Source organism: Bacillus rossius, chromosome 7 (assembly GCF_032445375.1).
Source record: "Bacillus rossius redtenbacheri isolate Brsri chromosome 7, Brsri_v3, whole genome shotgun sequence".
In the NCBI taxonomy this organism is placed as follows: Eukaryota; Metazoa; Arthropoda; class Insecta; order Phasmatodea; family Bacillidae; genus Bacillus; species Bacillus rossius.
In genome coordinates, this window is record NC_086335.1 from 5,896,957 (window position 1) to 5,920,609 (window position 23,653).

General features: G+C 39.7%; 1 protein-coding gene across 2 annotated transcripts in view; it reads left to right on the forward strand.

Moving 5' to 3' along the window:
- The window catches only part of LOC134533654 (pyruvate dehydrogenase phosphatase regulatory subunit, mitochondrial), a 194,173-nt gene that overhangs the window by 75,398 nt on the left and 95,122 nt on the right, over positions 1 to 23,653 (forward strand). For both annotated transcript variants that reach the window (XM_063371192.1, XM_063371193.1), the window contains exons 5-6: positions 5,414 to 5,524; positions 6,953 to 7,122. In XM_063371192.1, the coding sequence (XP_063227262.1) occupies positions 5,414 to 5,524; positions 6,953 to 7,122 (281 nt within the window). The remainder of the gene's footprint in view (positions 1 to 5,413; positions 5,525 to 6,952; positions 7,123 to 23,653) is intronic.

Sequence of the window (23,653 nt, forward strand, 5' to 3'; positions counted from 1 at the left end):
TGGATCAAGTGCCAGAAATGTAGAAGCTGGTATCATGAAATCTGTGTGGGTGCCAAAGGAAAGAAACAATTCAGATGCGGTAAATGTGTGTGATATTGATTGCCCCACTATGATCGGATTTACCCCGTGTGTGATCGCAATTACCCCACTTGTTTTGTGAATCCTGTGATGATCACCTTTTAAAGAATAATTTTTTTGTAAATTTATATGTGCCATTAATTACATTTTTCATTCAAGGTATATTAAGTATACATATTGAAGTTTATGCTCATGTATTTTCATTAACCTAATCTTATTTTCAACAATTTATTTTCACAACACAATTTGAAGTGATCGGAATTGCCCCTCTCTACCCTAAGCCTAGTAAACTTAAGAGTAGCCATTGTTGAATTATGGAATTGACTACATTTACGCTAATATTTTTCTTCAAATCTTATTCCTCGAATCTCTAATTTTTCGAATACTAGAGATTCAGTGGGATTCGAAAATTTGACTAGTCTAGCCCTTCTACAGAAATAAAATTCATTAAGGTGTCCATATACTGTCTTTTATTGCAGCTTGACGTCATTTGAAAACCTTAAATTGTGAAGAGTTAAAACTATTTTTGTACGTTTCAGGACAACTGTACCTGCCACGCCGTAGCAACTTGTAAAATTTTGTTGTTAAAAGTATTGTTACGTGTTCGGATAGTTTCGAAATAATAGCCCAATTTATAGAATCTATATCTATTTATTCACTACTAATTATTACAACTTAAGTTCTAAGTTATAAACAGTTGAATATCCGTGTACCTATACACCAATCACAGGCCAACAATAGTTAAGGTGCCGGGGTATTTTTAGCTGATTTCATATGAATTTGGTGCCCTGAATTCCAATATGGCATTAGTTTTTGCCTAGGAGGTCAAATTTCTAAGATATAAAGTTTTAGTCAATGTACTTTTTACGATATTTTACGTTAATTCCATGTATCAAATCTAAAAAATTAAACATGAAATTCATAGTATTAAACTACACAAATATTATATTATACAAATTTCATTATATTATACAAATATTATTAGTATATAATAATATTTTTATACATACAGAGATAGTACCAAGTCATAGATGGAACCAACTAGTCACTCAACACTTCGGAAGCTTCTTTTTCGTGAACTTCTTGAACATATCTTGGAACAGTCCCTTTTTAAACTCTAGCAATAATCTGCCATCATGTGCGTATCCCATCTTCCTTGATAGCGGTCCTCCATAATTTTAATATCTTTATGAAATATTTCACCTTGCTCCTCACTGCTGTCTCCTAAATTTTCAGGAAAATGTTCCAGGTGGCTGTGTAAATAGTGCACCTTAATACTCATGTTACACCCAAGGGATTTGAAATTTTTAGCATATCGTTTACCAGTTCAACATGGTTTTCTGCTTTTCGTTGGCCCAGAAAATTTCCGACAACTGCAACAAATGAAGTCCAGAATTTTCGCTCAGCCTCATTCATGGAATATACGAAAGCTTGGTCCTTGATGAATTTTCTTATTTCTGGACTGTTAAATATTCCAGCTTTAATTTTTTCCTTACTCAAGTGAGGCATTTTTTCCTTTATAAATGCAAAGCATGATCCATCCTTACCAAGAGCCTTTACAAACTGCTTCATAAGGCCCAGCTTTATATGCAGTGGAGGAAAGATGATTTTCTCTCATTCAACTAAGGGTTCGTTAATTTTTTGCTCTCCAATGACCATGTCTTCTCTCTTAAGCCACTCTGGTCTAACCCAGTGGTGTGTTTTGTCTCTGCTATCCCAGAGGCACAAGAAACAAGGATATTTTTATGCCCACTTTACTGTCTGAGGAGTAAGTTTACCATTTGTAAGTCCACACAAATAACCCATTGATGTTCATGATACCTCATCTTCTCCAAGACTTAGCAAGGCTACGTAAGTTTATTGCTATCCCTAGGCCAAACATGCATACATGTGGGTGCTGTTGCCACAGAAAATATAGTGCATTACTCATTGTGAGTTATTCAAATATTAGTTTATATACTTTTATTTTTATTTGAGACACATCCATACCTGCCAACTTGTACTATTTTCCCGGAAAATGTACGAAAAATAGCTTCGTTGTACGATTTTACGGACAAGTGTTATTTTGTACGAATTTTCCACAACTTTGAATAAGTTCTGCGTAACAGAACGATTTATCTCGAGTATTGTAATCGATATATCGATGTGAACCTTAGGAAACGATATATTTACATTAGAGTATGTGTCGATACTGTTGTATCGTTTGTTTTATCCCGTTTGTTGATGCTGATGGTTTTCTGTTTTCATTAGTTGCAGTTGAGATGGTGGTGTTTTAGCGGAGTTAATTCATGCGTGATGTAATTTGATTTAAAGACTTTTTTAATGTAGCAGTATACCATTTGTGCAGTAATTTGGTATTGTTACGTTTAGTTTCTTTATTCATTATGGTTTCGGCCTTTGAGGCACAAGTTTTTTGTTAGGTAAGCCGTTAATCTGTTTCTCAGGTTATTGTTTGATTTAAGTTCTGTAAAAATGAGTACTACGAAAAAACAGAAAGTGTATAATCAAGTATTTAGAGAACAGTACAGTGTTGAATTCTCTTTTATTAAGAAGTCTGTAAAGGGTGACATATTTGCTTACTGTACAGTTTGTCATTCCGACATAAATATTGCACATGGTGGGAAAACGGACATAACGGTTCATTGTCGAAGCGCCAAACATGCCGCAAATGTAAAATGCCAGGAAGAAAGCCAGAAAATATCAACTTTTTTTGTCAAAACGGGAAATGCCGACTTAGACGTGATAAAAGCAGAGTGCCTGTTTACGGCCTTTTTGGTAGAGCATAATATACCTTTGACTGCTGCAGATCATGCAGGTGCATTGCTGCGGAAAATGTTTCCAAACTCAGAGATAGCCAAAAAGTACGGGTGTGCCAGAACTAAAACTGCAGCTATTGTAAGTGAAATGGCTTATGATAAAACAGAAGACCTGGTCCATTGTTTACAAAATGGATCATTTGCTGTTGCTACTGATGGTAGTAACGACTCAAATGCGAAACTTTACCCGATTGTTGTCACATTCTATGATGAAAAGCAGCAGAAAATTGTTAACACAGTTTTGTCCATTTCTGCATTGGAGGGTGATTCCACCGGACGTAATATAGGGAACTTAGTGCTTTCACAGTTTGAACTCAAGAAAGTACCTGTTAAGAATTGTATAGCATTGTGTTGTGATAATGCAGCTGTAATGGTAGGTCGCAAGAACGGCGTTGCAGCTGTATTAAAAGAAAAGCAAAATGATCTCATAGTTGTAGGATGCATTTGCCATCTAATTAATCTGGCTGCCGAAAAAGCTGTAGGGGGTTTACCCATAAAAATGGATGAAATACTTGTGGATATATTCTATTACTTAGAAAAAAGTGCGAAGAGAATAGACAGATTCCACAAATTCCAAGAGCTTCATAATAAGGAAGCAAAAAATATTTTGAAACACGTTAGTACAATGTGGCTCTCTCTTGGGCGTAGTTTGTGTAGGCTAGTTTAACAATGGGACCCATTGGTTAGTTTCTTCAGTGAAGAAGTTGCAAGTCAGAAATCATCATCATCTGGTAGCCTTAGCTCGTACAGAATTCTTAAGATGAGCCCCTCACAGAAAAAACAACCCATTCCAAACACTGTTGGAGTATGCCTAAATGCCAAAAATGAAAATGAATGCAAAAGGAAATCAGATTCCATTAGTGTCCCTAGTTCCAGTAGTAAGACAGTTGCTTTAGCAAGCTCTCGTGACAAACCTTGTTTAAAGAATCTAACTCCTGTCATTAATCGAGAAGAAAAGTTGTTTATGTTCCTGACATCTAAACTCAGCAAGGCTTTTTGTCTATTTCTTCTTAGTGTAATACCATCATTTGATAAGGTAAATACAACCCTCCAGTCGGCATCTCCACATATCCATGTCCTTAGGCAACTGTTGTTTGATTTTTTGAGAGACCTGTTATCAAACTTTGTCAAGCCGAAAGTAATTAAAGGCAGCTCCTTACTTGAACTCGACTACCACTCCATTGAGAATCAGAAAGAAGACGCTGATTTAGTTGTAGGGAATCGGGCTGTAAACATTGTGAAAACACTGGAAGACAAAGAAAAAATAGTTTTCTATTCTTCTGTTCGTAAGTACTTTGTCTTGCGATTACATTGTCAACAAGTTTCCTTTAAAAGATGAGGTATTGAAACATGCAGAAGTTGCTAGACTCAGTAACATTGAGAATGCCAGCTTTTCTTCTGTCCATTATTTTGTGGAATTATTTCCTATTATGCTTGCTATAAAGGAAGGGGAAACACAAGATGCTGCTATAGACGAAATACAAAAGCAGTTCACAACTCTTCAGGTCAACGACATTTCAGATATTTGTGCAACAGAAGTAAGTGAAGATATAAAATGGTCTCAGTTAGCCAGTATTTGAGGAGTAGATGGAGTGGCAAAGTATAATCGGATAGCTAGAGTAATGTTATCAATCTTATCCATCCAACACAGTAACGCAGAGTGTGAGCGTACTTTCAGCTTAATTAAGAAGAATCGAACACAGTTCAGGTCATCAATGTCAAATTAAATTCTGGAAGCAATTTCTATCCTCAAGTCAAGACAAACTGGTGTATGTTATGAACAGAATTATAGTGCAGAATTTTTGAAGAAAGCGAAGAAGGCGACAGCCTCCTCTTTGAAATCGCAATGCTCAACCTCAAATTAAGTTAAAAGACAATGAAACAACTGTTTATATACTTTTCTGTTAATTTACATCATATTTATGTGATAAATGGTTGGTTTAGGCTATTTAGCATTGCTTCTAGAATTATTTTTAATCACAGTAATTTTTGTGGCATGGAGTAAAAATTGCAGCGTGTCCTTTACGCGAAAAATTAACATTTTGAAATGTCTTCCTAATTTTCATCTTGGAAAGTTGGCAGGTATGCACATCACACCAAGCTCCAAACGGCAGCTGTGTTTCTGCAACTATAGAAAACCAGTTAAATTGGGAAAAGTGAGGATATTTATTAGTTCCATTAAATAATTTTAAATTTTCCCTTATGAAATATTATTTCTACATATAAATGTTAATGGATATTTCAATGCTATTGTTATAAAAGAGCTGTATTTGAAAGAGAAGAAAAATATTTTTTGTTAAGTAAAGGTAAGAGCGCCTAGGTTGTAAACAGCATTGACTGGGAATACATGAACACTTTGTTATAAAGAGAGAAAGTTATGTGTAGGGTTCAATATAGTCACTGTAATGTAGTAGGTGCATGGGATAACTTGTAAATATGCCTAAGGTATGACATGGGACTTACAGCCTCTGTACTCACGTACACTGGCTGCAGCAAGGTTATGTTCTATGTGTTTGCAGTCGTACGAGACCCAGATGGCCACATATATTTCAGGGAGAGTGATGGCTGCCTCTTGGCCGGAGGATTTGAGCCAGTTGCTAAACCAGCCTTCGAAGACGGTGTCATGCCAGGTAACGTTCATCCCATGCCGACTGCTGTCATGTGTAGTCGTAGCTGACGGTGTTGTGTTGTTACATCTCAGTCAAGAGCTAGACAGATTCCGCACAACTCTTGTGCGATCAAAGAAAATCTGTAGGCGAGGTGATGTGAGCTAGAACCATGATGCCAACAACATTTTTTTTTTACAAAATTATATTTCATAATTCATTTTACAATCACAGAAACATAAACAAATCCTCTCTAACAGAAGCTATTTCAGGACTAAAATGACTGTGTTTCATAATGTATTCTTTCAGGTTTTTAGTATGCTTCATACCACACAACCTACAAACTGGCAATAATTTGAAAAGAAAGAAAAAAAAAATTGATATTGTGTTTGTTTTCTTTTCTGATTTTGTGTTACCACAAGTGTGTAATGTTGACAGAGTAATAGTAAACAACACAAACTAACATACAGTAAAACCCTGTTAAGATGTTTTTCAAGGGACTGGATGATAATAACTTATTAACAGGGAAAACTTCTTAAAAGGGAAATAGTGCAGATCACTTGGTACATAAAAAAATATGACATATTACTTACGTTATGTGCTGTTTTTTCATATTTCTCTTTTAAAATTAGGCCATTTGTGGGGATTCCATTACCACAGATATTTGTTGTTGACTAAAAGCCTCACATTACTTTTAAACATTTATTATTGAATTAAGTAATTATTCAAAATATTGAATTACCTTTTAAGTTATAGTGAAAACCACACATTGGAGATCCTCAGAGGCCCTGATGCAACCCATACCATGTTTGACTCTCTAATTTTATTGAATTAGAATTAATTTTTGGTAATATTTTGTAAAATAGTTGATAATGTAATATTGGACCATCCTTGAAATGAAGCCTCCCCACTGGCCAGAAGGAAAGAAGGAGACAGGCCAGTCACCCTGGCTGCTGGCTCCAGCGAGGCTGGCCTACAGCCCCGAGTGCAGCCAGCAGGACTCTTCAGCTCGGCAGTCGCCGCCCACACGGAAAAACAATGCGATTTCAAAGCTACTCAAGATATCCGAGTGGGGTCTGTTTACGAAAAGCATTTAAGAGTTCGCTGAGGGCCGAAAAGTACTTTTGATTTTGGATTAAGTTTTTTAACTATATTTTTAGAAGTGTTAAAATGAATAAAAAGCATGTTTTCAGAGTAATTTTTAAGCGTTAAACAACCGGAACACATTCTTGAAAGCACTTTATCTTCCTTTCTCCACAATATAATTTTATGGTCACCACTTAAATCTCACAGTTGTCCTGTGACGATGAGAAGACTGCGCGCCAGTCCAGAGGCGACACCGCGCTAGAAGCACCAGCGAGCGTCGCCTCACTGACACACACACCCCTGACGAGGCGAGGTGATGAACTCACTGACACAGTGGGTGAGGACGCGAGGACGCGGTTGTTCCAGGTGGTCCCGGGGAGCGGCGCCTGCCCGAGGACTGGGACCACTTCCATGTGCTGCTGGAGCAGATGCTGGTGCGTGTGCCCTGCCTGGGCAGCGCCGTGCTGGACCGGCTGTGCAACTGGCCGGAGGCCTTCTCCCCCGACTGCAGGTGGATCGTCGGCCAGGCCCCCGAGGTATGGCCCCTTGCCTCGTCCTCCCCGTCCTCTCACTGTTATTCCATGTTCTTTCATTAATTATAAAACTCTTTACTGAGATTGCACTGAATTTTTTCAAAATGACTCGATTTTTTTTAGAATATTTTTCATCGCTTTTGTAACACATACTCTTGTCTTTTTTTTTAAAGAAATTTAGCATAAGGATGTTTTTAATAAATAATGATTGTAGTTAAAATATACTTGTAACCTTTGTTTTTAGAAGAATATGGAATATATTCAACCAAATCTATTTACATTAAGTCGTGCAAACCTCACGTCTCTACTTTTCACCATGGAAAAATCCCATGAGGGCTTCTATGCAACTCTGTGCAGTGTTTTCATTTTGAAATGTAGCCTGCTTCATAGTTCTTCCACAATGGAAAGTAACTTGTTAGTATGCAAAGAATTTCCTGCAGCTTGGGAAGCTATTAACAAATTCAGTCTGGCTACAAGTTCATTCGGGGAATCCCAGAAGACATAGTCTTTATTTCGCTCTAAGTTCTGTTTTTGTATTAAGACCGGCCAATGGCTAAAAATAATTCCCTTATTCCCCTGCCTTTTGAAGTAATCTTGTTCGAGATGTGTGAGTCTTCTTCACATCTGCTTCGGCCACTCTACAGTAGATAGCGCTACGATCGGGTGCCGGCAACAATGTCGAGCTATCAAAGCCTGTATTTCTTGACCTCTCCCTCGGACGTCTTTGGAACTTTTTAGGCCTGAAGCCGCAGTAACCCCTCTTCCTTGCAAGGCGAAGCACCAGAATTAATTAAGCACCACAGGTGCCATACCAGGGACTTTTTGGCACGACTTCCAACTGACTGCATCATTCTTGGCCAGCGCTTAGCGAAATTCAACTTAACCACTTGAACTAAGATGTAGCCACCTCGTCAAGGGACGTTTTCCCAAATCTCGTAGTAAGTTACCTTTTGTAATTCAGTGTTAATAGTTCATAGTTTGTTAATTATTTTTTTCTCATTGAGTGTCCACCGCGCTAATTTCGCACCGAGTTTCGTGGGTACCTCGGCAAGACACCTCCTGATTTCAAGGAGCAACACCCTGGTTTGACAGGGTCCAAGAACCGGAGCCGAGATTGCGGCCAAATGGTCTTCCTGGCACCATAAGAAATAACCACTCCAGATACACCGGTTACGGACTTTCTACTTGCAAATTCTCCAAGATGCCTTGGAACCTCTTTTTGTTCCATGACAACCACAGTGGGCCGTTTCTGCAAGAATTAGGATGTCAGCAAGTCGGTAAATATGTGAAATTTGAATACTGCCGCCTTTATATAATTACTTATGTAAGAAACAAAAACGCCAGTGTGTAAATTCTATATATATGTTAACATATTGTATTGTGCCGTGTATTAAGTATTTAGGCACGTTTTATTTAAAAATTTTGTAATCTTAAATATTTTGGAAATATTATTTTTTTTTCTCTCATCTTATTTTCTTTACGGCCAGGCCCTCAGCCTCTGTTCTCAGAGGCGAGCTGATTTTCTTTCCCAGCCTCATGCTAGGCTAGCATTCTGGCTAATTTTTCTCCCGCCTCCAGGCACGTCGGGGCCGGTAACGTTATTTCTTCGCGGGTCTCCTTTTGCTAAGAGCAGCTTGTGAAGCAGTGCTGAGCCCTGCTAACTCTGTCACGAATCGGTATAAGGTTCACTAGCAGCAAGACACGACAGGAGGATCCCGTGGGCCTTGTGTCCCACAGACCATGCGTTTTTTGAAGCCACCCCCCGCCTGCTCACCCACCCTCTCTTCTCAGAAGTGGCTAGGAGCGACGACCGCTCGAGTGCGTTAACCGAACTCAAGGCCATCTCAGGCTTCACAGCCGCAGTTACGATTCTGCACCTTAACGACACCTAGCGACGGCTGTGGTAACTAATGCCACTGGTGAGGCGTCGGCAGCGCCGACACTACCGCGCTCGCGCGGAGGTAACGACAACCTCTCCCCTCCTTATGTCTCAGGCCGCTAGGTGGCACCACTGGTTACTCCATTAACCCCCTAGCTTGACACTCTCGTCGGTCACTAGTCGATTTATTAGTACTTCCTCTCGCCACCAAAAGATAGCGCCTCAGTCGCGCAGTCACTCCAGTAAGATCTAATTTTTTTTGTGCCGGACACCTTCGGGTGGACTCGGTAATTTTCGGCTCAGAGCCTACCCCCCCTCCCATTCTCTAGAGACCCCGCGCTTATGATATCCTGGTGAGATACCGCTCTGAACTTACTTCGGTGCGCGCCTCCTGACTGACTGGTACCGTTTGTATCTGCGATCTTCGGCGAATCATCGACATCGTATATTATGTAGTCTTCTCAGACTAAAGGGATGGAGTCCCTAGCTAAAATTATTAACCAGTCAGTAGTTTAGTTGAAAGTAGAGAAACTTAGTATTTTTATATTAATAATTTTTTAAATTAATCATGATGACTTCCGTGGCTACCGCGAATCGTGGTTCGAGTTTGCGGAGACGAGACGCCCTCTCCTGAGCGCCAGGACCAACACCCTGTTTTGGTAAGTCTTGACGTCATCCCCCCCCCCCCCCCTTAATTTTCCTTCTATTGGCCTTTTGCGCCATTTAAGCATACTGTCTGGAAACAGGTCTAATTCTTTGGAATTTGGACTTTTGTTTCAGACAAGGTTCCAAGTTTGGGGCAACCAAAATCCTCTGCCAGAACCTCTGGAGTCGGTTCCTGCGCAGAATCCAACATCATTAGGCCTACTACCTTGATCACCGTCTACCTACAGCCCCGGGTGATACCCGCATAATTCTATCTTTTTATTCACGAACCCAAGATTAGTGTAACCCAGTTAAGACAGCGGACAGTAAAAGGCAGTTCGAGGAGAAGAAATTTATATTATGTTTTGGAAGGACTATATGTACAATCTTTAAAGTTACTAATGTTAATTTCATTCTTGTTTTTAAATATTTTAATTTTTGTTATACATTAAGGGCCGGTCCTATCGTAAATAACGTTAAGGAATATCATATAATAAATGTAATTGTGAGTTATGTAAATAAGATCACTTATCAATGAAAAACAGTCGTTACTAAGGAAAATTTAATCTATCAAAAAAAAAAAAGAACAATGATTAATAAAATAAGGAAGTCTATAGACGTAACAGTTGTTTTTATTTATTTAATATATAATAACGATCCTTTTACTCCCAAGTATTTGTAGGGAGTCCCTAAATTTTCTTTGTTTACTCCTAGTGTCGCCTCTGTTGTTGACTTTTATAGTTATTAATTGAGGGCTTCAGTAATCAAAGCTTCCAAATCTTTTAACCTTATTATTTAATTATTCTTTAAGACACTTGGGGTATTACAAAATGGTAGCAGAGCATGGTTACGTCTATAGGCATACCTAATTTGAAAGGTCATACCTAAAATTAAAATTAAAAAAAAAAATTAAAAAAAAAAAAAATTTATATTTTTTTTTGTCACTTAGAATCTTTTTGTAGTAAGTAATTTGTGAACTGTCCGCTGATACACGTAGTAGCTAAATTGACCCTTGAATTTTAAAATTATCATAAGTTTTGTGTGTTTACATTTGAGCGCGCACTGTGAGCAGCTGGCTGGCTGCCCGCCCACGCAACTCGGGCCGCGCGCGTGGCTTATCAACAGAGACGTGTCCGCTGGACAAGATACTCCCCCCCTCCCACACCCCTAGTTAAAGGCGCTGCGCGCCAAGGTCAGTCCTGCCGGCTGACCTGACGTTCCTTGTAGGTACCCGGTTGTGCAAGCTAACCTGACAGCTTGTTACCCCCGAGTACACTGTTCATTTCCCGACGCGCGTAGTAATAATAATAATAAATTATGAAGGCACATACTTCCCACGCAATAAAGCAATGGTTTTAATCATAAGCTAGATTTAAGTATATACCTAAGTTTAAAGTTTAAGAGATAATTTTAAGAGGGTATTGTTTTGTTTTGTGTAATACTATGAATCCGGACAGGATGATTACTCCGGAGCTATTACTAGTAGATGAACTAAGTTACGAGTTGCAGTTGCGTAATTTACCAACTACTGGAAATGCGCAAGAGCTGCGAAAGAGGCTTCGAGCCGCAGTACGTGATAATTTACCTACCTCAGTACATAATCTAAATTTAGAACTACTCGAGGAATTCAATATAGCTTGCTCCAAATTTTACGACATAGCTGCTTTCGTAAGTTATTCAGATGTGGAAGAGAATTTGCCCAATGTAAAGCGACACATTATGCGATTAGAGCATGTCACCAGACGACTGGAAAATCTTGTGGTACTTTCCGCAGATGTGCTCAATGGTGTTTATCGAACAGAGCTAAATCGTTGTCTGCAACAGACAAATGCCTTCCAAATTAAATTGAAAGCTAGGGCAGCCCAATTAGAAACGCAACCAGACCTCCGGGCCAACATTGCCCAGGCAGAAAACCTAGGAATGGAAACACTAGGAAAGGTAGTGAGTGAAAATCCGGAATTTCCTCAGGAAATAAGGCAACCCGACACACAAGTATCTTTGTGTCAAACAAGGCAGGTTCCGCCCATTTCATCAACATCAACATCTCAATCACTCATCACAGTTTCAACCCCTCCCATCCCAGCAGCCACCACTCAAATTCCCTCAGGCGTGCATGTTTCTACAGCTCCCATCACCAGTGTCACATTTTCCGGTAACTTGCCTGCAAACCCACATCCTTTAACACAACAAAATTTGTTTTTCCCATTCGCCACAAACCAGCCATATTTTAATCCATATTCCCAGTTTCATTCTTTATTGACATCTGGGCAAGGAACTCCAATCCCTACCATCCCCACCGCGCAAATTGCACATCCTTCACCCCCACCTCCGCCATCAACGCAGAATCAACCAGAAACAACATTACCAGTTACGCCAAGGGCGGCTGAGTATAGCTGTTATGGGAAAATTGCCCATCCAGTCGAGAGATTACTTGTTGGTTTTCCTGAAACAAGTGGTCTTGACCCAGATAAATTAATCGAATTCATAAGGCACTTACTTAAAATCAGACAGAAAGGGGGCATTCCTGACAAACAGTTGTTGGAGATAGTTTTTCCCTACACCCAACCACCACTGAGTGAAAGAACGAGTCAAGCAATAGAAAATAGTTACTCTTTTGACAAATACCACGAAGAAATTTTGAATTTTTTTATACCTGCCAGACTTTTGACAAATTACCGTTTGGAATGGTACAACAGGCTACAGCGAAGTAATGAAGCATTGCCACACTATGTAGCATCAATCAGAGAAGCCGCGGCGGTTCTCAGATTGGGCGTATCAGAGAGCGAAATAGTTAGTTGCATAGTAGACGGACTAAATCAGGCAGAGCGCTCACGCGCTGTTTTCCAGGCTAGGCCACGGAGTTTTGTAGAACTATATCAACTCTGTATACAGGCCATGAGTTACGAATATGCAGACACTCAGAGAAACAGGTCAGCGAAGTTCGTGGATAAGCATGATTCTCAGGCAGAAACTGCAAATAGTTTTCCATACACGAAACAACAAAATAGCCACCCACAACAGAAAACAAACTACTACAGAAATAATAAGTATGGTTCAAACAAGAACATACAACAACAAACACCTTTCTGTAATTATTGCAAGCAAACAGGACATTACATTGAGCAATGTAAACACAAAAATTTCAAACCAAATTTCAACAAGGCAAAAAACGCGTAAGGCGGTGGCCAGGCAAATTTCTACCTGGTCCACCTAAAACTTCATCCGAGAGGAATTTTTCAGTGCATAATGTGCATACTAACGAATCACAACAACAAAACAAAAATCAAAAAAGGCATAACGCAGGAAAACAAAAACACAAGAAAAATAAACGAAAGAAAGACACAGAAAAAGACAGAAAACACAAACAGAAGATTATAACACAGAAAATTAATCATAAAGGAAATTCTGAGAAATTCACAAGAATTTGCAAAACATGTGTTAGCCTGACTAACCAAGGAAAACGTAAGTGTCACAACATTTTCGGTCACATCCGAACTGTATTACCATACACTAAAGCAATGTTTGGCAAAAATCAAATTATTGGTCTGATAGATACAGGAGCTACTCGTAGTTTTATTTCAGGCGATTTGTTTAGGGAATTACAGAAGAACAAGCAGGTTCTGAAAACAGAAGTCACGGATGTGCGCTGTTTTACTGCAGCGGACGAACCAATTAGTATATCCAAAGTGGCTATAGTGAAAATCAGGATAGAATTATTCACTTGGAATTTCCCTTTTCTTGTGGCAGAAAACTTAGCCACGCAGCTTATTCTAGGCTCCGACTTCATCGCTAAAACAGGTATTTTGATTGATCTACAAGCAGGAAGTTTTGTATTTAAATTTAATAAAAATCTTGTCATATCATTCGTGGAACCTGAAAATAAAAGGTCAGGACAAATTACTAATGTGTCTACCAACACTGACGAGAGAAATTCTTTGTCCCTGGATCATCTCGAGCCCAGTAAACAAGTTGCTATTCGAGATTTGTGTAATGAATTTTCAGATGTGCTAACTAAGAAATTAGGTCGAACTAACCTAATTAAATATCAAATTGAATTGACTGATACCACGCCAGTCAAAAGTCACCCTTATCAACTTTTAGGTCCTAAAATGGAAATTATGAGAAAACACGTACAGAAAATGTTAGATAATAAGGTAATAGAACCTTCTAATTCTCCTTTCAGTTCACCTGCATTTCTAGTACCCAAGGGCACGGAACAACGTTTCGTCACTGATTATCGAAAACTGAACAAACAGATTAAAATACCGCAAACACCCCTCCCAGATTTGAACTCAGCCTTTCATTGGTTTAGTAAGGCCAGGTATTTCAGTGTGTTCGATCTCAATTCGGCGTACCATCAGATCCCACTCACGCAAGACTCAAAACCTATTACCGCATTTTGCGTACCTTGGAATCTTTACCAGTATAATGTGGTACCTTTTGGCTTGGCCACAGGTGCTCAAGTACTCACACGACTTCTTGAACAAGTAGTAGGGTATTTTAAATTTAAATTTGTTTACAATTATTTGGATGATCTTGTAATTTATTCAGAAAGTTTTGAGGAACACATCCAGCATCTGACTCTTGTCCTTGAAAGACTGCGCAAGGCAGGCCTCACTGTAAATACAAAAAAGGTAAAATTTGCTGCTTCCGAAATATCTTTTCTTGGACATTTGGTATCACACAAAGGTGTTACAATTGATCCAGAACGAACACAGGCGATCAGGGAATTCAAACCACCTAAAGACACAAAGGGCATAGCTCGTTTTATTGGCATGGCTAATTTTTATGCCAAATACATACCAAATTTCGCCGAGCATGCGGCACCTTTGAATGCATTACGTAAGAAAAATACACAATATATTTGGGGTCCTGAACAAGACAAGGCATTTAATTTCTTGAAAGAAGCTATAGCGAATCCACCTGTTCTGCGCATGGCAGATTTTAGTAAACCCTTTATTTTACAAACAGACGCCTCAAGTGTTGCCATAGGGGCGGTATTGTCTCAGGAAATAGATGGTGCCAGGCAACCCATTGCCTTTGCCTCACGTACATTAACTTTTCAGGAAAGGAAAGCATCTTCAGTGTATGAATTGGAATGTTTAGCAGTAGTTTTTGGTATTGATAAATTCCGACAGTTTCTGGAACATAGGGAATTTCTATTGGAAACTGATAATCAGGCGCTCGCTTGGCTGTTAGCTCACCCTAAACAATTAGGAAAACTTGGAAGGTGGATCACCAAAATTTCTTCTCTCAAATTTAATATTCAACATATTCGCGGTACTCAAAACATTGTGGCTGACACACTTTCTCGAATGTTCGAGAACCCCTCCGAAACAATATCTCAGGAGGAACCTCAGATTTCGTGTCAGGCACTCCTAACCGATTTCCCCTTAGCGTTTCAGGACATACAAACACATCAACAAGCCGACCCATATTTGGCAAAAATAATTGAACAAGTTAAAGCGGGTACAGCTCCGAAATTTTATAAGTTAGCTAAAGGTCTCCTACAAAAACGTACACAACAGTCAAGGCACTTTAAAATTGTTCTTCCACAAAATCTGCGTGATATGATTTTCACATATTACCATAGTTCACCTCTCGGTGCCCATTTAGGCATTTATAAAACCATTCAAGGTATCCGACGCCATTTTATTTGGGAAGGAATGCACCGGGACATTACACAGCGAGTTAAGTTATGTAAGCTATGTGCACTAAGTAAACCTGCACAAAATACGCAGTACGGTTTTCTTGCCTCAGAAGTAGCCGAAAGACCTATGCAAAAACTTTTTATTGATTTTGTAGGGCCATTTCCTAGATCCAAATCCGGACACTCTATGCTTCTTGTGGGCATAGATGCTTTTTCGAAATTTGTTTGGCTTATTCCACTCCGTAAGGCTACAGCTGACACCACTGTGCGTGCATTACAAAATCATATTTTTAAAACTTCAGGATTACCAAACATAATTGTATCCGACAACGGAACACAGTTTACATCCAGAACTTTCAAGAACATGTGTTTCTCGCATGGTATACAGCATGTGACAACATCGCCATACTACCCTAAACCCTCGCACGCGGAGAGATTTAATAGAAATCTTCGTTCGGCGCTCATAGCGTTCCACGCGAATGCGCAGGAAAAATGGGACAGTAATTTGGTGTGGTTACAGATGGCATTTAATTATGCCCGACATGAAGGACACAAATCCACCCCATTTGAGATTATGTTTACTTATAAGCCCAACACACCCCTTTCCAATCTTTGGTCTCTCGAAGACCTACTGCCGGATGATCCCAAGGACATCGCGGAGATTTGGAGAAAGGCGCGTAGGAATTTAAATTTGGCTCACCAAACAAGTCAGAGAAGGTACAATAAGTACCGCTCCCCTAACCCCTACAGGGTAGGTGACACGGTAATGTGCAAAGCACACCCGCAGAGTAAGGCCATCGATAAGCGATCGGCCAAGTTATCGTATCGCTGGACTGGACCATTACAGATCCAACGGTTTCTAACCCCAGTGACTGTGAGTCTAGCCGACCCCAGTTCCGGAGAGTATGTGACACGAGCGCACATCTCCCACCTTAAGAAAGCGCATCCGAATTTAAAATAGGAGCGATTACTTTCTCTAAGCCTTGGCATGCCAGATATAAATATATGTATGTAAGACTCAATAAGGAGTTTAACTGAAGAATAAAAAACCTAGGTAGTAACATTAGGTAACAATAAAAATCCATGGTACTAGTTTGTAAGAAAACTTAATATAAGGTGTTAGTTTAAGTGGCCACTTAAGTTAATAATTTTAATTAAGATAATGAATTTAATCATGTTAGTCATTAAGAATGTGCACATTAGTTCATAAGAGTGTTTAATATTTTTTTTGTGTTTTAGCATGTAAGTAGTAGGATACAGGCGAACCTGGTACCTCGTCCTACTGAAGTTTTTGGTTTTTGTTTTCCCCTAAGCTCCGCTTTAACGCGGGGCAGTATGTGCCGTGTATTAAGTATTTAGGCACGTTTTATTTAAAAATTTTGTAATCTTAAATATTTTGGAAATATTATTTTTTTTTCTCTCATCTTATTTTCTTTACGGCCAGGCCCTCAGCCTCTGTTCTCAGAGGCGAGCTGATTTTCTTTCCCAGCCTCATGCTAGGCTAGCATTCTGGCTAATTTTTCTCCCGCCTCCAGGCACGTCGGGGCCGGTAACGTTATTTCTTCGCGGGTCTCCTTTTGCTAAGAGCAGCTTGTGAAGCAGTGCTGAGCCCTGCTAACTCTGTCACGAATCGGTATAAGGTTCACTAGCAGCAAGACACGACAGGAGGATCCCGTGGGCCTTGTGTCCCACAGACCATGCGTTTTTTGAAGCCACCCCCCGCCTGCTCACCCACCCTCTCTTCTCAGAAGTGGCTAGGAGTGACGACCGCTCGAGTGCGTTAACCGAACTCAAGGCCATCTCAGGCTTGGCAGCCGCAGTTACGATTCTGCACCTTAACGACACCTAGCGACGGCTGTGGTAACTAATGCCACTGGTGAGGCGTCGGCAGCGCCGACACTACCGCGCTCGCGCGGAGGTAACGACAACCTCTCCCCTCCTTATGTCTCAGGCCGCTAGGTGGCACCACTGGTTACTCCATTAACCCCCTAGCTTGACACTCTCGTCGGTCACTAGTCGATTTATTAGTACTTCCTCTCGCCACCAAAAGATAGCGCCTCAGTCGCGCAGTCACTCCAGTAAGATCTAATTTTTTTTGTGCCGGACACCTTCGGGTGGACTCGGTAATTTTCGGCTCAGAGCCTACCCCCCCTCCCATTCTCTAGAGACCCCGCGCTTATGATATCCTGGTGAGATCCCGCTCTGAACTTACTTCGGTGCGCGCCTCCTGACTGACTGGTACCGTTTGTATCTGCGATCTTCGGCGAATCATCGACATCGTATATTATGTAGTCTTCTCAGACTAAAGGGATGGAGTCCCTAGCTAAAATTATTAACCAGTCAGTAGTTTAGTTGAAAGTAGAGAAACTTAGTATTTTTATATTAATAATTTTTTAAATTAATCATGATGACTTCCGTGGCTACCGCGAATCGTGGTTCGAGTTTGCGGAGACGAGACACCCTCTCCTGAGCGCCAGGACCAACACCCTGTTTTGGTAAGTCTTGACGTCATCCCCCCCCCCCCCTTAATTTTCCTTCTATTGGCCTTTTGCGCCATTTAAGCATACTGTCTGGAAACAGGTCTAATTCTTTGGAATTTGGACTTTTGTTTCAGACAAGGTTCCAAGTTTGGGGCAACCAAAATCCTCTGCCAGAACCTCTGGAGTCGGTTCCTGCGCAGAATCCAACATCATTAGGCCTACTACCTTGATCACCGTCTACCTACAGCCCCGGGTGATACCCGCATAATTCTATCTTTTTATTCACGAACCCAAGATTAGTGTAACCCAGTTAAGACAGCGGACAGTAAAAGGCAGTTCGAGGAGAAGAAATTTATATTATGTTTTGGAAGGACTATATGTACAATCTTTAAAGTTACTAATGTTAATTTCATTCTTGTTTTTAAATATTTTAATTTTTGTTATACATTAAGGGCCGGTCCTATCGTAAATAACGTTAAGGAATATCATATAATAAATGTAATTGTGAGTTATGTAAATAAGATCACTTATCAATGAAAAACAGTCGTTACTAAGGAAAATTTAATCTATCAAAAAAAAAAAGAACAATGATTAATAAAATAAGGAAGTCTATAGACGTAACAGTTGTTTTTATTTATTTAATATATAATAACGATCCTTTTACTCCCAAGTATTTGTAGGGAGTCCCTAAATTTTCTTTGTTTACTCCTAGTGTCGCCTCTGTTGTTGACTTTTATAGTTATTAATTGAGGGCTTCAGTAATAAAAGCTTCCAAATCTTTTAACCTTATTATTTAATTATTCTTTAAGACACTTGGGGTATTACAGTATTACCATTTATTTTTAATTATGCCTTAATGCATTTGTGTAATCATTTTCGGGTCGGCCCTATTATAATTTTAACTCTGTCATAAACTGAACTCATTGTGATTAGTATTATTATAAAGTTAACATCATCATCATCATTATTATTATTATTATTATTATTATTATTATTATTATTATTATTATTATTATTATTATTATTATTATTATTCAGCTGACCACATCATTCAATTATTCAATCATTCAAAAAGATGTTTGTTTCCTTTTGGAAACCATTCAGACCTATGAAGTAAAATAAATGTAAGCACGCCAATAGACAAAACTGCATTATTAATTTATTAATTTAAAGTTACAGATCCACAGTCTCCACAGTGTTTTCAGGGAGGCGTTACCCTTTCTTTGTCTGGCCTTTAGTGTCGCCTCTGAGGTTCCATGTTTTATTAGTCTGTTTCTTTTTTAAATCCCAGTCACTTCCAAGGTAAATTATTATTATTTTTTTGCTAAATATGTAATAGAAAGCAAAGGCCATAACAAATTACACCTTTCAGACTACTGTTGGTCAAGAGTATAAATAACTTCCACTCACTTGGATTGTAACATTGTAAGTGATGTTAAAGAAATTCAATAAACCCTCAAGATCGCAACAATAAACCAGAGAGTCTTCTTTAAAGAATTTTATTAATTCCTTCTTTTAAGTCCTATACCAAGAGAACGAAACTCCAGGTAGTAGGAGATTTTTTGCTTTCAATCTTGATCCAAGCAATTGAGTAGCATCCTTTGTCAGATTTAAGTCACGAGTTAAATCGTTAAGTTCATTTTGAGTGAATAATTTTGGCACAGAATCTTCTTCGGACTTGTAATCATCAGCATTATCACATTCATTTTCTGAACTGCTCTCTTGTAGCATATTTTCGAGAACGGGATGTGGAACTGAGATAGGAAGAGATTCACAATGTGTAACTGCTCGTATGGCCGAAGGAATGTTCGGATATTGTACGTACTTCTTAGTTTTTGCATTGTGACCTTGAACGTTAACCATACAGAAATAACAGTCATTAATATGATTTTAAGGCTCCGTCCAAACCATTGGAATTGCAAAGGGCATTGATGATATTGCACCATTTTTCCACAGTCTCAGTTCCTCGACACATGTACGGCATACGTTGTGCGGTGCCCAGTTTTTGGTCTTGATCAAGCTTTATGCCGAAGTAAGCATGATAGACATTTCTCGCAAAACTACAGTCGTCTTGTCTTTGGTTATCAGTTACATAACTACCACAAATATAACAGAACACGTTTGGGTTATTTAAACACTTACGGGAACTCATTTCTCAATTATAACCTCACACTACAGCATGTAAACAATGAATTACTGTTTCCCTCTTAAAGCCAGCTGGGTGTAACAAGTGTTGCCAACTATTCTCTCCTACCAAAATAATATTTGCCCTTCACAATGAAAATTCCCTTGTTAAATTTACATTTAAATAAAAAGTGAGTTACCTCAATTTGAAAAAAAAAAGTGATAGGAAAAAATGGATTGCAGATCTGGAATCAGCGTAAAAAAAATACTTTAGGAACACCTAAGATCAGAGAATAATAGAAAATCATGTTGCATAGTGTTACCATTTCCAGCAAAATAAAATAACACACAACACACTTTAATAGAGAGGTGGGAAGGCTAGGGGGAGGGAATGCGCGGAACATATCAGAATAGGCCTGTTGTCCAATTACGTTATATTAAATCCCCTTGTCTTTCAGTTGCCTTGAAAGTTACACGAAATACAAAAATGCTGAACTGTTGGATATAAAGATACCTTATTGGCCAACCACTCTTATACATTACATGTTTCCCTTGATTACTTGTCAATATTTCCTCATACTGTAAGCAATGACGACAAAAACTCTTCAGATGTGAGGGATAGTATCGATCAAGGAGAAGACTTTGTGCCCTTGAAAAACAAAATCACATCACAACTGATATCGACCGGGGCTACGCCCTCCGTTGGCCCGACGTGCCTTGCTCCCCTTCAGGCCCCTCTCCACCCACCAGCTCCCTCTATGGCCTCAGGTTTGAATCTCCCGCATCCACCACGAGGCTTATCTGGAGTCTGTGCTAAGGCCCCCTAACCTGGAGCAATTTAAATATAATTGTCATCTTTGTTCCTTTTTATGTAAACCTCAGAGTGTTTATGTTACCAGGTATTATTACGTACGGCACAGCGCCCTAAGTGAGCAAGTTCTGAACTACCCTCACACCAGCGATTCACATTTGACTTTTAATAACTAATGTTTAAATAATTAAAGTATGTTAATAGCTAATAATTATTGTTAAATTAATACTTAGTTTTTAAGAGGATTTTCTCAGCCAAATATGTTATCAGGTAACTAATAAGCAACGTAACGGTAGTTTAACTGTTCTTCCGGTCATGACACCCTGGCGTCTACCTGTCTTTTCCGATTGCCGCCCGGGGTAGAAAGATATCCACACACCTCGTCGACTGCAACGTTTGTACCGTAAAACCTTTTTGTTGCGACCCCATTTATTGCGACCACCTCTCTATTACAACCCGATTTCGAGGAACCGTTAAGAAATTGCCGAAAATCGGAGAGAAAATAAGTTTTTTGTGGTGAGTAGCGTGTTACTGCGTTTCTATTGCCGAGTGCTGCACTGTCGTAGGCAGCGCATATCTAAAAATAGATACCACTTCCTGTCGACCGCTGTCAGCGCTTAACAACCCCCATTCCACGTCCCTTTGCAGGCAGGGTGCAGATAAAGGTTTTTGTGGCAATGTGTTTACGTTAAGCTTTTTGCGAGTGTCTAGTGTGGTAAAAAGTTAAGGCAAAGCTACCTGCTGGACTTCTCTTGATTTTGATTGCTATCAGTTGACAATGTTTGCTTAGTTTTTGAAGTCCGATTTGGTATATTTTCTGGCTTGAATTTGTGAACTATTGTTGATGACTTATGCAGGTTTTTCTTCTTTTTTTCTTCCAATTTTGTGTATTATGACTTAATAAATAAAATACAATTAAATATTAATACAATGCAGGAAAAACCCTCCGGCTGCACCGTGTGAACATGGTAGTCGGCCGCTCGCTCGCCCTTGCTCACCCTCCCCCCGTACCGTGCGCTGCGGCCGACCTCGGATGCTGCTTGTACTTGTTAACAATCATGTTATCTGCTTCATTTTAACGAGAGTAAAAACATATTAAAACTGTCAGCAAATTGATAAAAGCTTTGTGTGTCCGCAAAACAGGGTACAACACTGGCCCGCCAGTTGTTTTCATTCAAAACGTGGCTAGAGAACTTGCATGGATCAGGCTGAAAACATCCGGCAAAACGTGTAGGTTATAAGGAATCTTGTTATGAATTGAGATGTTATGTTTTTTGAGTAGATATACACAGCGATCGACTGGATGCACGCCCGCCTCGACTTTTTTTAACTGCCGCAGCGATGTTTATTTTGACAGCTCAAGCAATTATCTTTTCCCGTGGGTTGACAGAAAAAGGTCACTTCACCCAGCATAAAAAAAGGCTACGCCACTTATTCCCCATGTAGGAGAAACACTGGCTGCCGTCTGTCTCCCCCACATTTATCTTTCTTCTAACATTCCACGTTTCGCCTCTCGCGTTAGCAATAACGTAGTGACCACGCATTGGGCCGTTTTATGCTTTGTTTGGTGACAGCAGCTTGATTTTATTCCTTTTCATAGGACCCTTGCTATTAAAATACATTTATATTTAAGTTTGCCAGAGATGACTAAACTCGAACTTGGTGTGAAAAGTGACATGTTTTGACATCCTTTTTTTTGGGCGTGTTTTGGTGGGGAGGGAGGGGAACAAAAATATTTACAACGATCTTACCCCTCCCTCACCGCTTTAGTATCCCATTCATAATAGCCCAATTTTACGGGGGAAGGGAGGGTGAAATGAGCATTTTCTCACTGAAGGTTTTTCAAAGGAGAGCGAAGTTGGGGTGTTATAAGAGAGGACACTAGATGGTTAGTGTATGTGGGAGGGATGAGCTAGCCTTGAAGAATGTTACCGAGAGAGGGAGGGGTGAGCTTATGCGTCATGAAGTAGCTGCCGCCAGCCAGCCGGGCGAGCTTCGTGTGCGCCCACTCGCGTTGCAGAACCTACCGCTGCCATATTTTTAAAGGAAATGTCCCTTTATTTTTTTGTTATTCTTACATGAACATTATTGGAAGTATTAAAGCCGACACAAAAATACGCTTTGTGTTAAATTTAACAGATTTTAATGATCTTTTATTTCTTTTTTTTTCTTTTTTTTTTCCTTTTCTGATTTTCACATTTTGGTCAAATGTCCAACTTTTTTACGGTTCCCGAGAATGTATTCGTAAAATCACTGCTTCGTTAAATCCGGGGTTCGTGACATCGGGGTTCTAGTGTTTTTAACTACGGCAAGCAGAAAACGTACATGTAAACTAACCAGTAAAAATAAACTGTCTTTTGACATATTTTCTTTAGAGGTGGCCTGTTGGGTGACGGACTTGTCATGAAAGTTGAAGTGGGTTTAAAGCAAAGCTATCTAGCATTGTGAGTGACAGCATCCTGCCATTGTACGGCTGGTTTCTTAGCGAGTAGCGGTTTTGGTGGGTGTGAAATCAACTGAAAATTTTTGGAAAACATCTATTACGACCCCCCTCTATTACGACCCTATTCCTGGGAACCGTGAGGGGTCGTTTCAGAGAAGTTTGACTGTATTAAACTGATCTCGTAGCATCTGTGTACTGTAAGCTTTCATTGAACCTTTTGCACCTTCCTCGGGGCCTTTTCCGTGTGGCAGAGTGCATAACGTAATTATGTAAGTTTCCTGTGAACATTTAATCGCTTATGACGATTCTTTCTCTCGAAGCCGGGTCTGGTGGTGCCCTGGTCAGCCCTTACACTAGTCGAGTTGCCGTTGGCGCATTTTCAGTATCTTACGTAATTGTTTTGTGGAGCTCGGATTTGGTCATTGTGTTGCGACATCAATATAGATGCTCTTACCAGATGTTAGTGTGTTTGTCATTCCACCACTTGCTGATGGAAACATGC